The sequence below is a fragment of the Nematostella vectensis genome, chromosome 10, assembly GCF_932526225.1.
Source record: "Nematostella vectensis chromosome 10, jaNemVect1.1, whole genome shotgun sequence".
Taxonomy (NCBI): domain Eukaryota; kingdom Metazoa; phylum Cnidaria; class Anthozoa; order Actiniaria; family Edwardsiidae; genus Nematostella; species Nematostella vectensis.
The window spans coordinates 15,777,532-15,794,089 of NC_064043.1; the positions used below are offsets into that span (position 1 = coordinate 15,777,532).

General features: G+C 42.9%; 1 protein-coding gene and 1 long non-coding RNA gene across 2 annotated transcripts in view; both read left to right on the forward strand.

Moving 5' to 3' along the window:
• The first annotated feature begins 820 nt into the window (after positions 1 to 820).
• Positions 821 to 7,960, forward strand: LOC125572956. Its single transcript, XR_007313894.1, has 3 exons — positions 821 to 1,368; positions 1,541 to 1,599; positions 5,968 to 7,960. It is a non-coding gene; the product is annotated as an uncharacterized LOC125572956 (long non-coding RNA).
• Positions 7,961 to 9,046: 1,086 nt separating this feature from the next.
• LOC116618188 overlaps positions 9,047 to 16,558 on the forward strand; it is a 49,288-nt gene continuing 41,776 nt past the window's right edge. The window contains exons 1-5 of the mRNA XM_048733175.1: positions 9,047 to 10,002; positions 11,721 to 11,937; positions 12,062 to 12,279; positions 15,388 to 15,525; positions 16,333 to 16,514. Coding sequence (XP_048589132.1) covers positions 9,543 to 10,002; positions 11,721 to 11,937; positions 12,062 to 12,279; positions 15,388 to 15,525; positions 16,333 to 16,514 — 1,215 coding nt within the window. The 5' untranslated portion in view covers positions 9,047 to 9,542. The remainder of the gene's footprint in view (positions 10,003 to 11,720; positions 11,938 to 12,061; positions 12,280 to 15,387; positions 15,526 to 16,332; positions 16,515 to 16,558) is intronic.

Below are 16,558 nucleotides of genomic sequence, written 5' to 3' on the forward strand. Positions count from 1 at the left end.
TTTCCTTATATTAGTTTATGTGTGTTCCGATGTTTGTGGGTGTGTGTGTGTATGTGGGGGGGGGGGGGGATATGCGACTGAGATTTCATTTTCATTACAGACTTTGCGCAAAAGTACTATTTTACCCCTCAAACACGGGGAGTAGATCGTCGTCTGTATCGGAATCATAGACATGTTCATTCAATCTGTCGCAAGCTCCAACTGATTTTGTAACCCTTTTCCAGGCAGTCTTGTTGGCGTTGCACAGTTGCTGTTCTAGTGTTATATCAAGCAAAGTAGCCAATAACGAGTTAAAGTTCTCACGGCAATCTACGATTGTGCTTGTGCAGAAGGGAAGTAACCCATAGAGGGTTACTGTTCTAACGGCAATCAACAGTTTACATTGAGTTAACTGACAGCTCAATGGTTGGACAGAGTGATATTTGTTTTCTCTTGCTACAAAGCAGCGAAGCAGCCCATTTAAAGTCACTATTCTCACGGTAGTTGCATATTTTCCAGCTACCGATTTTTCAAACTACTTCAGTCACCTGGAGCAAGTCCGTAATGAAAAAGAAACTCTGTCCCCCCGGCGACCAGCAACAACGGCACACTTACCCTAGGGACTCCCACGCAAAAGGTAAAACCTTTAAAAGAAAAAGTCGACAACAACGCAGATTTATGTTTTTTAGAACGATATTTCGGCTGGCCAATACCTGCCTTCTTCAGCTTCAGGTTATAAATGAGTTACAATGGCATGTTACAGCTAATATATGTACAAAGTTCATTGATGATTAACTAACAAAAGGTAAAAATAGTAATTGAGTAAGGGGTAACTTATGGAAGATGGTAAATAGGGTGGTGTGGATTACTAAGTAGCTAAACGGTTTCTTCACATATGTTTGTGTATTAAAAAAAAATTAATAAAAATAACCCGGTCCGCCGAGGTCTGGTCCGCGTTCTGGTCCGCGTCTGGTCCGCGTCTGGTCCGCGTTCATTTTACAAAGACCCGCTCCCATTATTGATAAAAATTTCTGCAGTAATCAAGCAGTGCTCATGCGCACACAACTAATATGCAGATAAAGGTAACGTATACAATTTTTACTCTTACGCCTAAGTTCTTTACCAAATCATCAGATTTTTTTGAAAATAGACAAACAAGACATGATATCGCCTTTTTTAAAATATGATTTTCTAATAAAGAAAGACTAGGACTCAAAACGGTATGTTCTTATCGGGATTAGGATACCTGTGAAAAGTCACGCATTTTCATCTGGCAGACCGCTGATCAGTTGTTGTCATCTGAAACCAGACTCGTGTTCAAGTACTTGACCTTTGCATTGAAATTAATCTTACAAATCGGCTTTTTCCCTAGAAACCTCCTGGCAGAAGGTAAGAACTGACGTGCTTGAATATCTTTTACTTCAATTGAGCGTAAAGAAACTTTAAAACCCAAACAAATCCTTTAAAGTTTGACATTCCGGCAGGCGTTCTGAACGGCGTTCTGAACGTTCTGTACAAAATAGCAAATACTTTTCATTGTAATGTCTTTATTGACTTCCAGTAACTTCCAAGGATGAACCAAGACAATTATACAGCATATGAGATTAGTATACAGCAAGGGTAGTGTGACAAGTTGCGTGACAGAGCACGTGCTCAGAACGTGACCCAGGACCCTCATCAGATTGTGCAAGACTCATGGCTCGTTTCACCGTTGAATAAACGTCTACAAAACTTCTTATTATCCTCTTCTTACATGGTGGCTGCGGTTAACTATGGCCTCAGGATATGTCTTACCGCCGCCGGCGCCGCTGGAGATACACAATAGCAATGCTGCTGACAAATGGAAGCGATTTGTGCTCGCTTGGAAAAACTACTCGTTGGCGACTGGGTTGAACGAGAAAGCTGAAGCCGTACAAGTAGCTACGTTGCTAACAGTTATCGGTGAAGAGGCGAGAGAAGTCTACTCGACATTTACCCTGACCGAAGGAGAGACAGACAAGATAGAGCCTGTCATAAAGAAATTCGCCGAGTACTGTCAACCAAGAAAGAACGTGCCGTTCGAAAGATTCCGTTTCAACCAGCGAATGCAAGAGCCTGGAGAGTCCTACGAGCACTATAGAACAGCGCTGAGAAAATTGGCCGAGTCCTGCGAGTTTGATACGATTACGCCAGACGAAATACTTCGAGATCGGTTGTTATTTGGAATACATGACACGAAGGTCAGAGAAAGGTTGTTACGCGAGTCCAAATTAACACTAGCGAAAACAGATGAAATTTGCCGAGCGGCTGAGAGTATGCTTGCTCAGATGAAAATAGTCAAAGATACATCTGAGACAGACGTCAATGCCGTGAGTAAATTCGAGTCGAAGAAACCCAACATCAAAAATTATCGGCGAAAGCAACGAGGTCAAGGCAAACAATGTGACAATTGTGGATACCAACATATGGCAAATCAGGAATCGTGTCCCGCACGAGGAAAGGACTGCCGGAAGTGCGGAGCGAAAAATCACTTTGCCAATAGATGCAAACAGGAAGTCAAGGCTACCGAAGTCGAAGAAACAGATATGTATCCTGAGGAGACATATCAAACGGAGGAAGTATTGGCCGTCTGGTTGGATGATTCGCAGCTGGTCACATTTCAATCAGAGTCTGGAAGTTTCATCCGTTTCCAACCTGATACTGGTGCACAATGCAATGTGTTGCCAGTGCACATATACAAGCAGGCGTGTAACGACCACAAGCTAGTAAAAGTGAAACCCGTGCAAACGTCCTTAGTGGCGTATGGGGGATCAAAGATCAAAGTCGTCGGGCATGTCACCATTAGAGTGTGGAGAAACCATGTATCGTGCCAGCTGGATTGTCGCCTTGTTGACAGCCATGAAATCCGCCCGATTCTGGGGCGTAAGGCATGCCTTGGCATGAACATTATACAGTACAATGACAACGACCAGTTTCACAAACCGCAGACAGATGGAGCGACAGTGTTCACCGTTGACCCCAAACCAGGAGCTGCACTAACAAGAGAAGAAATATTGGCTAAGTTCCCAGCAGTGTTCAGTGACGGGGTTGGCAAACTTGATGGAGAATACACCATCAGACTAGACACAAACGCTCAACCAGTACAACACGCACCACGTAGAGTTGCAGCAGCCCTAAGACCCCAGCTCAAGAAAACCTTGAATGATCTAGTGGACAAAGAGATAATAGCACCGGTGACCACACCCACCTCGTGGATCAGCTCTATGGTAGTAGTTCCCAAGAAAGATGGAAAACTGCGAATATGCCTAGACCCAAAGGATCTCAACAAAGCCATCCAGAGGGAAAACTATCCCCTACCAACCATAGAAGAGGTTGCAACACGATTACACGGTGCCAAGGTGTTCACGTTGTTGGATGTCCGCAACGGTTTCTGGCACGTCCAGCTAGAGGAAGAGTCGACCTATCTAACAACTTTCCATACACCGTTTGGCCGATACCGATGGAAGAGAATGCCTTTCGGGATCTCCTCAGCACCAGAAGTGTTTCAAAGAAAGATGCATGAATTTGCCGAAGGTCTGACTGGAACCGAAGTTGTTGCTGATGATTTCCTGGTAGTGGGCTATGGCGAGAGCTACGAGGAGGCAACGGCGGATCACGAAAGGAACCTCCTGGCATTCCTAAACCGTTGTGATCAACGGGACATACACCTGAATCCCGACAAGATGAGACTTAGGAAATCAGAGTTACTCTTCATTGGCCACATAGCAACTGACAAGGGACTTAAAGTCGACCCTGCTAAAGTGCGAGCAATTGTGGACATGCCCTCACCGACCGACAAGCTTGGGGTACAGCGTCTGTTAGGCCTAGCCCAATACCTTGCAAAGTTCCTGCCCCAGCTGTCAGACATCACAAAGCCGCTGAGGGATCTCACACAGAGCGACGTGCAGTTCATCTGGGATGATGCGCAACAGTCTGCGTTTGAAAAGCTAAAGGATGCCGTTACAGTCACTCCAGTATTGCGGTACTACAACCTAGACGAGGAGATTACACTTCAGTGCGATGCGTCGCAGAGCGGATTGGGTGCCGCATTACTACAGAATGGCCAACCAGTAGCCTACGCATCACGTGCACTCACGCCCGCTGAGACGCGTTATGCACAGATTGAGAAGGAGCTGCTCGCGATTGTCTTTGCGTGTGACCGTTTCCATACGTACGTCTACGGCCGCGAAGTCGTCAACATCGAGACTGATCACAAGCCTTTGGAACCAATCTTCATCAAACCTCTGGCGACTGCTCCGAAACGCCTACAACGAATGCTGCTGAGTCTGCAGAGTTACAGTCTCAATGTGAAGTACAAGAAAGGCAAAGATCTTTACTTGGCTGACACCCTAAGCAGAGCTTACTTACCCGAAGTCAACGCCTGGGAGTTTACCAGGGAGCTGGAGGAGATTGACCATCGATCATGGATGCCAGTGAGAGAAGAGACTTGGCAGCAACTCAAAAATGCAGCAGTAGATGATGCGGTGCAACAAAACCTTCGAGAGGTTATAAAGAGAGGTTGGCCAGAGAGCAAAACAGACCTGCCGGAGTGCGTGCATCCTTACTTTGATATTCGAGACGAGCTAACTGTCCAAGAAGAACTCATCTTTAAAGGCCAACAGTTGGTGGTTCCTAGAGCCCTGAGGAAGGAGCTTATGGAAAAGACACACTCATCCCACATCGGTATAGAAGGCTGCATAAGACGAGCAAGAGACACGTTTTTCTGGCCGCGGATGACTGTCGAGTTGAAGGAGTACATCACAAAATGCGAAGTATGTTTGACTCATCGCAGTGGCCAACGAAAGGAGCCAATTCTCCAACATGAGTTTGTCGCTCGACCTTGGGGAAAGGTCTCAGCTGACCTCTGTGAGCTCGACAACCGAACACTGCTAGTGGTCAGTGACTACTTCAGCAACTACATAGAAGTGGCCCGGCTTAACACAGTGACGTCACGAGCAATAATAAAGGAGCTGAAGGCAATATTTGCCAGGTTTGGCATCCCAGACACCCTTATAACCGACAATGGAGTTTAGTGTATTTGCCAAGACCTGGATGTTCGAACACAAGACGTCATCCCCAAGATATGCCCAAGCAAATGGGAAAGCGGAAAATGCTGTACAGACAGTAAAGAGGCTGTTTAAAAAATGCAAGACATCCGGGGGGTCAGAATTCCAAGCACTTCTCGACTGGCGGAATACTCCGACTGCTGGAATCGGAACTAGCCCGGCCCAGCGCCTTTTCGGACGTCGATGCAAAACACTTCTCCCTGTGGCTGGTTCCCTACTACAGCCTAGCTACAACACTGAAGAGGACACCAGGAAGTTGATAGGTACCAAGCAACGCCAGAAGTTTTATTACGATAAGCACAGCAAGCCCCTGGAGCCCATCGCTGTCGGCGAAACTGTGCGCATGAAGCTACCAGGACAAGACACGTGGACGCCTGGTACGTGTTTAGGTCAAGCCGGACCTAGGAGCTACAACGTCGAGACTGAAGGTACCACCTACCGACGAAACCGCCGACAGTTGATCAGCACTGGAGAAACAAACAGCCAAGTACCTGATGTTCTGGAATCACCAGAACCCGATGATGCTCAGCAGCAACCCAGCCAGGTTGCCCTGCCACCAGATTCTTCACAGGCTATAACAAGGCCTCGGCGGGAGGTGAAGCCTCCTGCATGGCTCAAAGACTATGTGCCAAAATAACATTGAAACTGTTAGGACACTGAACAGTAGTAATAATCCATCGTATGATTTTAGTTGTAAAATTTCGATTTTTACCCTTTGATTATTATAATGTTGTTTTAACCAACCATTAGCGTTACTGTTAAAAGAGGGAAGATGTGACAAGTTGCGTGACAGAGCACGTGCTCAGAACGTGACCCAGGACCCTCATCAGATTGTGCAAGACTCATGGCTCGTTTCACCGTTGAATAAACGTCTACAAAACTTCTTATTATCCTCTTCTTACAGGTAGAGTTTATTTTCTGTGATTTTTCTCCTGTACAAACAGGCATGTGTATTTAATAAAGACGGCTGTCAAGAAAATCGCGTATTATTTGAGCTCGACATGGGGTTGCGTCCGGCTTCATTATAATTCGGGAATTTGATTCCCCCAATTTTTTATTTGCTGAATCGAAAGAAATAACACCAATGTTTGCTCAAAGTGCAAAATTTCTGCGAAAATCCATGTACCATCGGTTTTAAAAGCCCCTAATTTAAGCTATTATTCAAGTCGACATTTTTTATTGACATGTTTAGACAGCAATAAAATATACTTTGTTTTGCCGGAAAAAGTAAAGAAACCACTCGATTTATACCTTTTCAACTCCTTTCTAAGGATCTGTATCGCTATTTTTAATTCCGCGTATATTTAAAGAATATTTTGCAATTTTTTACGAAAGGTGAAAAATGCCCCCCAAATCGGCGATTTTATGGGCAAAATTGTAAATTCGGAATTTCTCGAAAAAAATTTATTGTATGTAACTCAAACTTTTTTACCATGATAAGACCAGGGGCTAACTTTAAACCACTTTTGAGCGATTTTGAAATTTCTTATTTGGAACTCCTCAGTTGAATCTAAGGGACTGGTGCACTTAAAACTAACCATAGTAAAGCTGGCAGGCAACTCAGTGAAGTTAGCAGGCAACTCAAATGTGATGATTTGTGTAATATCTCGGCAGAAAAAAATGAAAAAAATGAGAAAATGTTTTTTTCCCACGGTCACGTGATTGATGACGTCATGAGAATAACTAATACGGCGTTGTCTTCGTTATTACATTTGTACACTTAAGTTAAAGTTTGATGATTATCGGTGAAAATGGGACGTAGATATTGCGACAATTGTGATGTAACGACTTGCCTGCTGGAACGTTCAACGTCACTCAGTCACGTGATTAATAATATTTGATATCATACATGCATGAATATGTTTGTTGTACTTTTTGTACAATCGTGTCAAAATTTCGTGACAATCGGCCAAATACCTGCCGAGATATTACACAAATCATCACATTTGAGTTGCCTGCTAACTTCACTGAGTTGCCTGCTGAGTTGCCTGCCAGCTTTACTATGGTTTAAAACTAATACTATTTATATAGTACATAATCCTCAAACTCCACATAATTGTAGTACACTTCACAACACTTCATTCATTGTAGTCTTCACAGCACTTCATTCAATGCAGCACTCTTCACAGCACTTCATTCATTGTAGTACTCTTCACATATTCAGGTCTGCTAGAGTGCCATATTGGAATGGTTTATGTACGGTCCGATTTTCTGATAGACCAACTATTTGAAAAAATGTGTTAATGTGTACAAATCTCACAGTTTGGATTGAAGGACGTTGCTTCTATACAACCGTCTATTTTCTTAGACTTTAGTAAGGCGTTCGTCTCTGTCCCACACGAGCGCCTGCTCGTGGGAAAACCAACACTTTGCTGCGCGACTTCCTAACAAATCGAAGACAGCGGGTGGTCATCAGCGGCTCATCTTCCACTTGGTCACTTGTACTATCTTTCGTTTTGCAGGGAACTGTAGTAGGCCAAATGTTGTTTCTGTTATTTGTGAATGTCATCCCGGCCAGAGTAGCCTCTGGAATTAAACTGTTCGCTGATGATTGTGTCATCTTTTGCAATATCAACTCTCCGGAAGACCATGCTCTGCTCCAGTCTTTCGTTGTCAGTCGTTTCGTTAATTTCGTTGAGGCCTGGGCTAGGAACTGGCAGATGACGTTTGCTCCTAACAAGTGTATGGCAATTTGCATTACCCTCAAGAGGTTTTCCTCACATATCATCAGTATCGTATCTCTGGATCTCCCCTTGAGAGGTTGCAATACCAAAAATATCTTCGTGTGTAGATATGGCATTCCCTGAATTTGTCGAAGAAATGCACTGAGATGAAAAAGAAGGCCAGCAATGTACTTGGGGTCCTCCAGAGCAACCTCGCTTGCCGCTTTGAAACAAGAAAAATCCAAGGATTCTCTTTCAGACTCTGAAGACAAATCATTGACTTCAGCATACACACTTAGCGTACAATAAACGGGAACAAGAATAGAGTCTACCTCGAACCGTCGAAAACGTCGAAACCCTTTCAATTTAGCAACTCAATCACAATTGAAAACTAGCTGAATGCGACCCCTATTTGTACGACACGATCATGCGTGGGAAAGCATTCTTTACATTCTACAACTTGTTGTGAAAATACGCTTTTTCCTTATTATAATAGGCGGCAGGGATGCCCTGTACTTGTATCGCTTATCTCTTGTGATACCTGTATCAAAAATCAAAAGTAATTCACCGAAAAGAAGTTGATCAAATACTGCGCCACTAATCACTTTATCGCAGGCGAGTATAGCTTGCGTACATCCGTTTGGCAACATGGACTACATTCCTAAACGTTTAGTAAGTCTCACCTAAAAGCCACAAGATTATTACAAATGAAGTCTAGAGAATATAGAGATATTTATGGTTTCTAATTTGCTATATATGTCTAGTGACCCTGTCACAAACGTGCATGCCTCGCCCTGGTGATGTCAGAGTACGCCACTTCAGCCTGGTCGCCACACACATATAGAGGACATTAATAACATCGTGTCGTCCCAGAGGCGTGCTTTGCCGAATGAACAACGTTACCGAGATGATCAAGTCCCTCCAAGATCGCCGCACGGACAAGGTTCTGGGGATGTTCTTTAAGATCAAAAAGGGATTAGTTAAAATACCCTTCCCTGAGGAGTTAGTCAAGAGGCATACCAAGACACGGGGCAATGGTCAGCGTTATGCTTAGCTGGGTGGTTCAATAAACGCTTTTAAAATGTTTAAAGGAAGTGTATTAGTTTTTTAAAAGAAGTAGTAGCTTTTATTGATGTCTATTATTCGGTAGAGTTTCTTGATCGTAAGCAAATCATAAATGCAAAATAAATACGTGATCAACATGATCAGAAAATGAGAAAAATCCAAACGTTCTTGACTGCTTAAGCGAAGGAGAGTTAACCTTTAGAATATCCTTCACGGCTGAAGTCCACTTGACGCGTTTTCCCTTGACGCGTTTCCACTTGACGGCTTTCAAGTGGAAACGCGGCCTATATTGTCCACAGTATATATTAATTAAACTTTGAATTAGAAACTTGGAAAGAAAACGCACCCTAATCGTAACGTCAAAGCAAAACAAGAGAAAACAGCATACATTATGCCCCAATAGACTTTCCAAATATGCGATTATTTTTTTTACAATAAATACAGAATCTGTCATAAATTACGTTAGCTTCAGTGCAACAATGAAAGATGGGGCCACAAAGCACTTTTTAAAAGCGCGTAGATCCTTCATATATGGTTTACTATAGTAATAGTTAGGGCTAGGGTAAGGGTTAGGGACACAATAGTGAATCATATATTAATGACTACCTAAAAGCGCTTGGATACCGCTGACTTGGTATTTGATATATTCTACAAGGGTTCAATGGGGTTAAGCATATCTCATTTTCATTTTTATTGTTATTATTTTTACACAGTTTTACAAAGAAACTAAAGAATTGAGGACTACCACATTATGCCTGCAATCAATTCATCGCCTCTCGGTCTTCTGTTACAAATCAGTATTCTATGCGCATGTCTGTTAGCATGCGAGCCTTGTCAGTCAAGCGATGGTATCCCTGGTTACCGTCTGAAAGGATACGTCATAGGCTCTATTCCGGGGATCAGCGTGGAGAAATGTATCATAAAATGCACGAAACACAGCTCATGTTACAGCATCAATCATCACCAGAGGGACCACCTATGCGAGTTGAACAACAAGACGAGGGTCTGGGTCAATACGGTTGACCTCACGGGGCGCTACGACTGGTTTTACATAGAGATACTGGGAAAAAAGTACGATCCGTGTTTGGTGGATAACCCGTGTGAGAATGGGGCCACATGTTCGTCTGTGTTGAGCACTGGAAGTCTTCGTTGTAACTGCGCAAACGGCTTCTTTGGAGAAACTTGTGCTGATTTACCACCTCTCACTTCAGGTATGGCAGTATCATTAGTGAAAACAGTAAAAACCCTTAACACTTTGAGCTACCCAAACTCGTTATCAGTGAATGAAAAATAAATTTCTTCCTAGTTCCACTGTATCTTGGTGTCTGATCTCGCGGCTGTTTTACAGTCCAAATGTCACGCAATCCATCCTTGCTTACACAGCACGAGCGACAAAGTGGCGACAGAATTACTAGACTGTAGACTATCAAGTCGACTATCAACTAGACTGTAGACTATCAATTCGACTATCAACTAGACTGTAGACTATCAAGTCGACTATCAACTAGACTGTAGACTATCAACTAGACTGTAGACTATCAAGTCGACTATCAACTAGACTGTAGACTATCAACTAGACTATCAACTAGACTAAAGACTATCAACTAGACTGTAGACTATCAAGTCGACTATCAACTAGACTGTAGACTATCAAGTCGACTATCAACTAGACTGTAGACTATCAACTCGACTATCAACTAGACTGTAGACTATCAACTAGACTATTAACTAGACTGTAGACTATCAACTAGACTGTAGACTATTAAGTCGACTATCAACTAGACAGTAGACTATCAAGTCGACTATCAACTAGACTGTAGACTATCAAGTCGACTATCAACTAGACTGTAGAATATCAAGTAGAATGTCAACTAGACTGTAGACTATCAAGTCGACTATCAACTAGACTGTAGACTATCAAGTCGACTATCAACTAGACTGTAGACTATCAAGTCGACTATCAACTAGACTGTAGACTATCAAGTCGACTATCAACTAGACTGTAGACTATCAACTAGACTGTAGACTATCAAGTAGAATGTCAACTGGACTGTAGACTATCAAGTCGACTATCAACTAGACTGTAAAATATCAAGTCGACTATCAACTAGACTGTAGACTATCAAGTCGACTATCAACTAGACTGTAGACTATCAACTAGACTGTAGACTATCAAGTCGACTATCAACTAGACTGTAGACTATCAAGTCGACTATCAACTAGACTGTAGACTATCAAGTCGACTATCAACTAGACTGTAGACTATCGTTGACTATCAACTAGACTGTAGACTATCAAGTCGACTATCAACTAGACAGTAGAATATCAAGTAGAATGTCAACTAGACTGTAGACTATCAAGTCGACTATCAACTAGACTGTAGACTATCAAGTTGACTATCAACTAGACTGTAGACTATCAAGTAGAATGTCAACTAGACTGTAGACTATCAAGTAGAATGTCAACTAGACTGTAGAATATCAAGTAGAATGTCAACAACTGTAGACTATAATGCGATTCTCAAATTGATTGACTACCAAACAAAGAATTCACCCTTTCGTCACGTGCGTTTTACGGGTTCAAAGTGCAACAAATCCTAAACAACCCGCGAAAGTTCGGACAAGTCAAGAAGCGTATGTTTCGTACAAACGGAATATTGACAACAAAGCCTTGTCCCATAGCACCTAAAGAAATAAAACTAGATTCCTGCAGTTATGCATTTCTACAGGTGCCATGGGCATAATGCTTTGTTGTCCCCATTTTGTTCGTACAAAAGCACACGATTTTTTACTTGTCCGAACTTTCGCAGGTTGTTTACGATTTGTTGGACTTTGACCCCGTAAAACGTTACTTTCCAGCGCCGAAAGGGCGAATTTAGTGGAAGGACCAATAACCAGGACAAGGTTGTTTTAATGCCTTTTTTTCTCAGAGGGAAATTTCAGTTGCATTAGCGAGACGGTAACAATGGGTAACAACAAATTCATGGACTTCTGGACCGCGAGTATCCTGTCACCGACGAATCTTCTTCTGACGAGCTGTGATGCTGACCTGCTCGCGAATGTATCAGAGCTTTTCGTGTTCGTCAGCCGCGCTTTACTCAATGACTATGGGAAATACGACATCGTCAGAATTAGAGAAGCGAGTGGGTATGTAGACAGACAGACGGACGGACGGACGGACAATCACGAACAATTAAAGGCAGACAGACCGACAGACAAGTAAAATATATGTAAATACATATATTTTACCAACCTTCTTCTCCTTCTACAGCTGTAATTTGACACTGTATTTCCCAATCAAGTTCTCGGTGTCGGGGAACCCCTGCGAGATTATTGCTCAGCGTTTGACAAAGTTTGATCACATGACTCTGACACAGTCCTGCACTGTCACGGGCCGGGCGCGGACAGCAACAGGGAGCGGTATCCTAGCCCTCAGGACTAATACCCTGACTATTGACAGCACTTCCAAGATAACCATGGACGGAAAAGGTGAAAAACAAAAGTAAACAGTCTTACGACTAGTGTTGCCAAATTCTCCACATTAAGACAGTTATCTCGCAGGGTAAAGAGACGGTCTTTAGACAAGTGTTGTTCGTTTCTCCATATTTAAACAGTTGTGTCTTGCAGGGTTTAGAGACGGTCTTCTGACTAGTTTTGTCCATTTCTCCATATTAAAACAGTTGTGTCTTGCAGGGTTTAGAGACGGTCTTCTGACTAGTGTTGTTCATTTCTCCATATTTAAACAGTTGTGTCTTGCAGGGTTTAGATACGGTCTTCTGACTAGTGTTGTCCATTTCTTCATATTTAAACAGTTGTGTCTTGCAGGGTTTAGAGACGGTCTTCTGACTAGTGTTGTTCATTTCTCCATATTTAAACAGTTGTGTCTTGCAGGGTTTAGAGAAGGTCTTTAGACAAGTGTTGTCCATTTCTCCATATTAAAACAGTTGTGTCTTGCAGGGTTTAGAGACGGTCTTCTGACTAGTGTTGTCCATTTCTCCATATTAAAACAGTTGTGTCTTGCAGGGTTTAGAGAAGGTCTTTAGACAAGTGTTGTCCATTTCTCCATATTAAAACAGTTGTGTCTTGCAGGGTTTAGAGACGGTCTTCTGACTAGTGTTGTCCATTTCTCCATATTAAAACAGTTGTGTCTTGCAGGGTTTAGAGACGGTCTTCTGACTAGTGTTGTTCATTTCTCCATATTAAAACAGTTGTGTCTTGCAGGGTTTAGAGAAGGTCTTTAGACAAGTGTTGTCCATTTCTCCATATTAAAACAGTTGTGTCTTGCAGGGTTTAGAGACGGTCTTCTGACTAGTGTTGTCCATTTCTCCATATTAAAACAGTTGTGTCTTGCAGGGTTTAGAGACGGTCTTCTGACTAGTGTTGTTCATTTCTCCATATTTAAACAGTTGTGTCTTGCAGGGTTTAGAGAAGGTCTTTAGACAAGTGTTGTCCATTTCTCCATATTAAAACAGTTGTGTCTTGCAGGGTTTAGAGACGGTCTTCTGACTAGTGTTGTCCATTTCTCCATATTAAAACAGTTGTGTCTTGCAGGGTTTAGAGAAGGTCTTTAGACAAGTGTTGTCCATTTCTCCATATTAAAACAGTTGTGTCTTGCAGGGTTTAGAGACGGTCTTCTGACTAGTGTTGTCCATTTCTCCATATTAAAACAGTTGTGTCTTGCAGGGTTTAGAGACGGTCTTCTGACTAGTGTTGTTCATTTCTCCATATTTAAACAGTTGTGTCTTGCAGGGTTTAGAGACGGTCTTCTGACTAGTGTTGTTCATTTCTCCATACTTAAACAGTTGTTTCTTGCAGGGTTTAGAGACGGTCTTCTGACTAGTGTTGTCCATTTCTCCATATTAAAACAGTTGTGTCTTGCAGGGTTTAGAGACGGTCTTCTGACTAGTGTTGTTCATTTCTCCATATTTAAACAGTTGTGTCTTGCAGGGTTTAGAGACGGTCTTCTGACTAGTGTTGTTCATTTCTCCATATTTAAACAGTTGTGTCTTGCAGGGTTTAGAGAAGGTCTTCTGACTAGTGTTGTCCATTTCTCCATATTAAAACAGTTGTGTCTTGCAGGGTTTAGAGAAGGTCTTCTGACTAGTGTTGTCCATTTCTCCATATTTAAACAGTTGTGTCTTGCAGGGTTTAGAGAAGGTCTTTAGACAAGTGTTGTCCATTTCTCCATATTAAAACAGTTGTGTCTTGCAGGGTTTAGAGACGGTCTTCTGACTAGTGTTGTCCATTTCTCCATATTAAAACAGTTGTGTCTTGCAGGGTTTAGAGAAGGTCTTTAGACAAGTGTTGTCCATTTCTCCATATTAAAACAGTTGTGTCTTGCAGGGTTTAGAGACGGTCTTCTGACTAGTGTTGTCCATTTCTCCATATTAAAACAGTTGTGTCTTGCAGGGTTTAGAGACGGTCTTCTGACTAGTGTTGTTCATTTCTCCATATGTAAACAGTTGTGTCTTGCAGGGTTTAGAGACGGTCTTCTGACTAGTGTTGTCCATTTCTCCATATTAAAACAGTTGTGTCTTGCAGGGTTTAGAGAAGGTCTTTAGACAAGTGTTGTTCATTTCTCCATATGTAAACAGTTGCGTCTTGCAGGGTTTAGAGACGGTCTTCTGACTAGTGTTGTCCATTTCTCCATATTAAAACAGTTGTGTCTTGCAGGGTTTAGAGAAGGTCTTTAGACAAGTGTTGTCCATTTCTCCATATTAAAACAGTTGTGTCTTGCAGGGTTTAGAGACGGTCTTCTGACTAGTGTTGTCCATTTCTCCATATTAAAACAGTTGTGTCTTGCAGGGTTTAGAGACGGTCTTCTGACTAGTGTTGTTCATTTCTCCATATTTAAACAGTTGTGTCTTGCAGGGTTTAGAGACGGTCTTCTGACTAGTGTTGTTCATTTCTCCATATTTAAACAGTTGTTTCTTGCAGGGTTTAGAGACGGTCTTCTGACTAGTGTTGTCCATTTCTCCATATTAAAACAGTTGTGTCTTGCAGGGTTTAGAGACGGTCTTCTGACTAGTGTTGTTCATTTCTCCATATTTAAACAGTTGTGTCTTGCAGGGTTTAGAGACGGTCTTCTGACTAGTGTTGTTCATTTCTCCATATTTAAACAGTTGTGTCTTGCAGGGTTTAGAGAAGGTCTTCTGACTAGTGTTGTCCATTTCTCCATATTAAAACAGTTGTGTCTTGCAGGGTTTAGAGAAGGTCTTCTGACTAGTGTTGTTCATTTCCCCATATTAAAACAGTTGTGCCTTGCAGGGTTTAGAGAAGGTCTTCTGACTAGTGTTGTCCATTTCTCCATATTAAAACAGTTGTGTCTTGCAGGGTTTAGAGACGGTCTTCTGACTAGTGTTGTCCATTTCCCCATATTAAAACAGTTGTGTCTTGCAGGGTTTAGAGACGGTCTTCTGACTAGTGTTGTTCATTTCTCCATATTTAAACAGTTGTTTCTTGCAGGGTTTAGAGACGGTCTTCTGACTAGTGTTGTTCATTTCTCCATATTTAAACAGTTGTTTCTTGCAGGGTTTAGAGACGGTCTTCTGACTAGTGTTGTTCATTTCCCCATATTAAAACAGTTGTGCCCTGCAGGCTATAAAGGCGGTCAAGGAGGAACCTCTAGTGGTGGTGGGGGGTACGGAGGGGAGACCTACGCCTGTCTTTCAAGTACCTACGGCAAGGGCGGAGACCGCAACCAGCCTGGAAATGCTGGAGGAGGGGCTGGGGAAGGTAAGTAAGCCCCCAGCATCATACTTTTGTTCACGTTTGTGTTGAGGTGTAAGACTCGGGGTTTCCTGTTTGCAACTGTAAGCGTAGCCTCCTCTGAAGGCGTCTTTAAACGTTAAGAAGCCGAAATGAATCGGAATATCTTCGCGGGCTGGCTTTCTTTGTTACGGGGGAAGCTTCTTTGTGATGGAGGAGGGAATAAGTCCCCTTATATAGCGGCCTTTTTCCTTTTCTGGTGTTTTCTGGTCAACGGCGATTCAGCGGTGTAGTAACCAGTGTGGTCCACGGGCTCTAGGATATATTTACGTCATGGTGATGTCTGATGTCTTGTAAGTGTCGAATAAAGCACGTACTCCTATTCCTAAAAAAATATTTTTCACTTGGGTAGGGGACGAAACCCGCCGATTGGGGAATTACTAAATTACCAGGCGGCGGTCACATAGCCCGGGTTAGATAGCCCGTCGTTGAAAACAATACAAATACAACCCGTTGAGGTCGAAAATCGGGTTTTTTTTCTGCACTAACGATCCCATGAGCATTGTATATCACTTGGCCGAAATGCGACTTTCTTTTATACGCGGCTAGTCATAGCTGAACCCGAACCACTTTATATCTATACCCTGGGTTTGTGTTATCAACCCTTGCCCTTACTCTGCCTCTGGTGTGAGGGTGTGTTTAAGTGCAGCCCTGGAGCACATGAGGGCAGACGAAAACCAGCCTAAGTTATCTGCTCGAGATGACCTCACGTTTTCCACCACACCCATTAATTGGATAGAACAAGTAGAATGAACCTATTCCGATAATTGCTAGGATCAACTGGTGGCCCCGGCGGCATCAACGCAGGTGGCGGGGGAGGAGACTCAACAACGGATTTGGATGACGGTGCCGGTGGGGGAGGGGGAGGGGGCCACTTCTCAGGGGGGGCTGGTGGTGCCGCGGCTACAGGCTGTACAAATCAGTATGGTGGCAGCGGTGGGATCGCCTCAAGCACGGTAAGCCCCTTTCTTGGAGTTAGAAACTCTGATCCCATTAATAA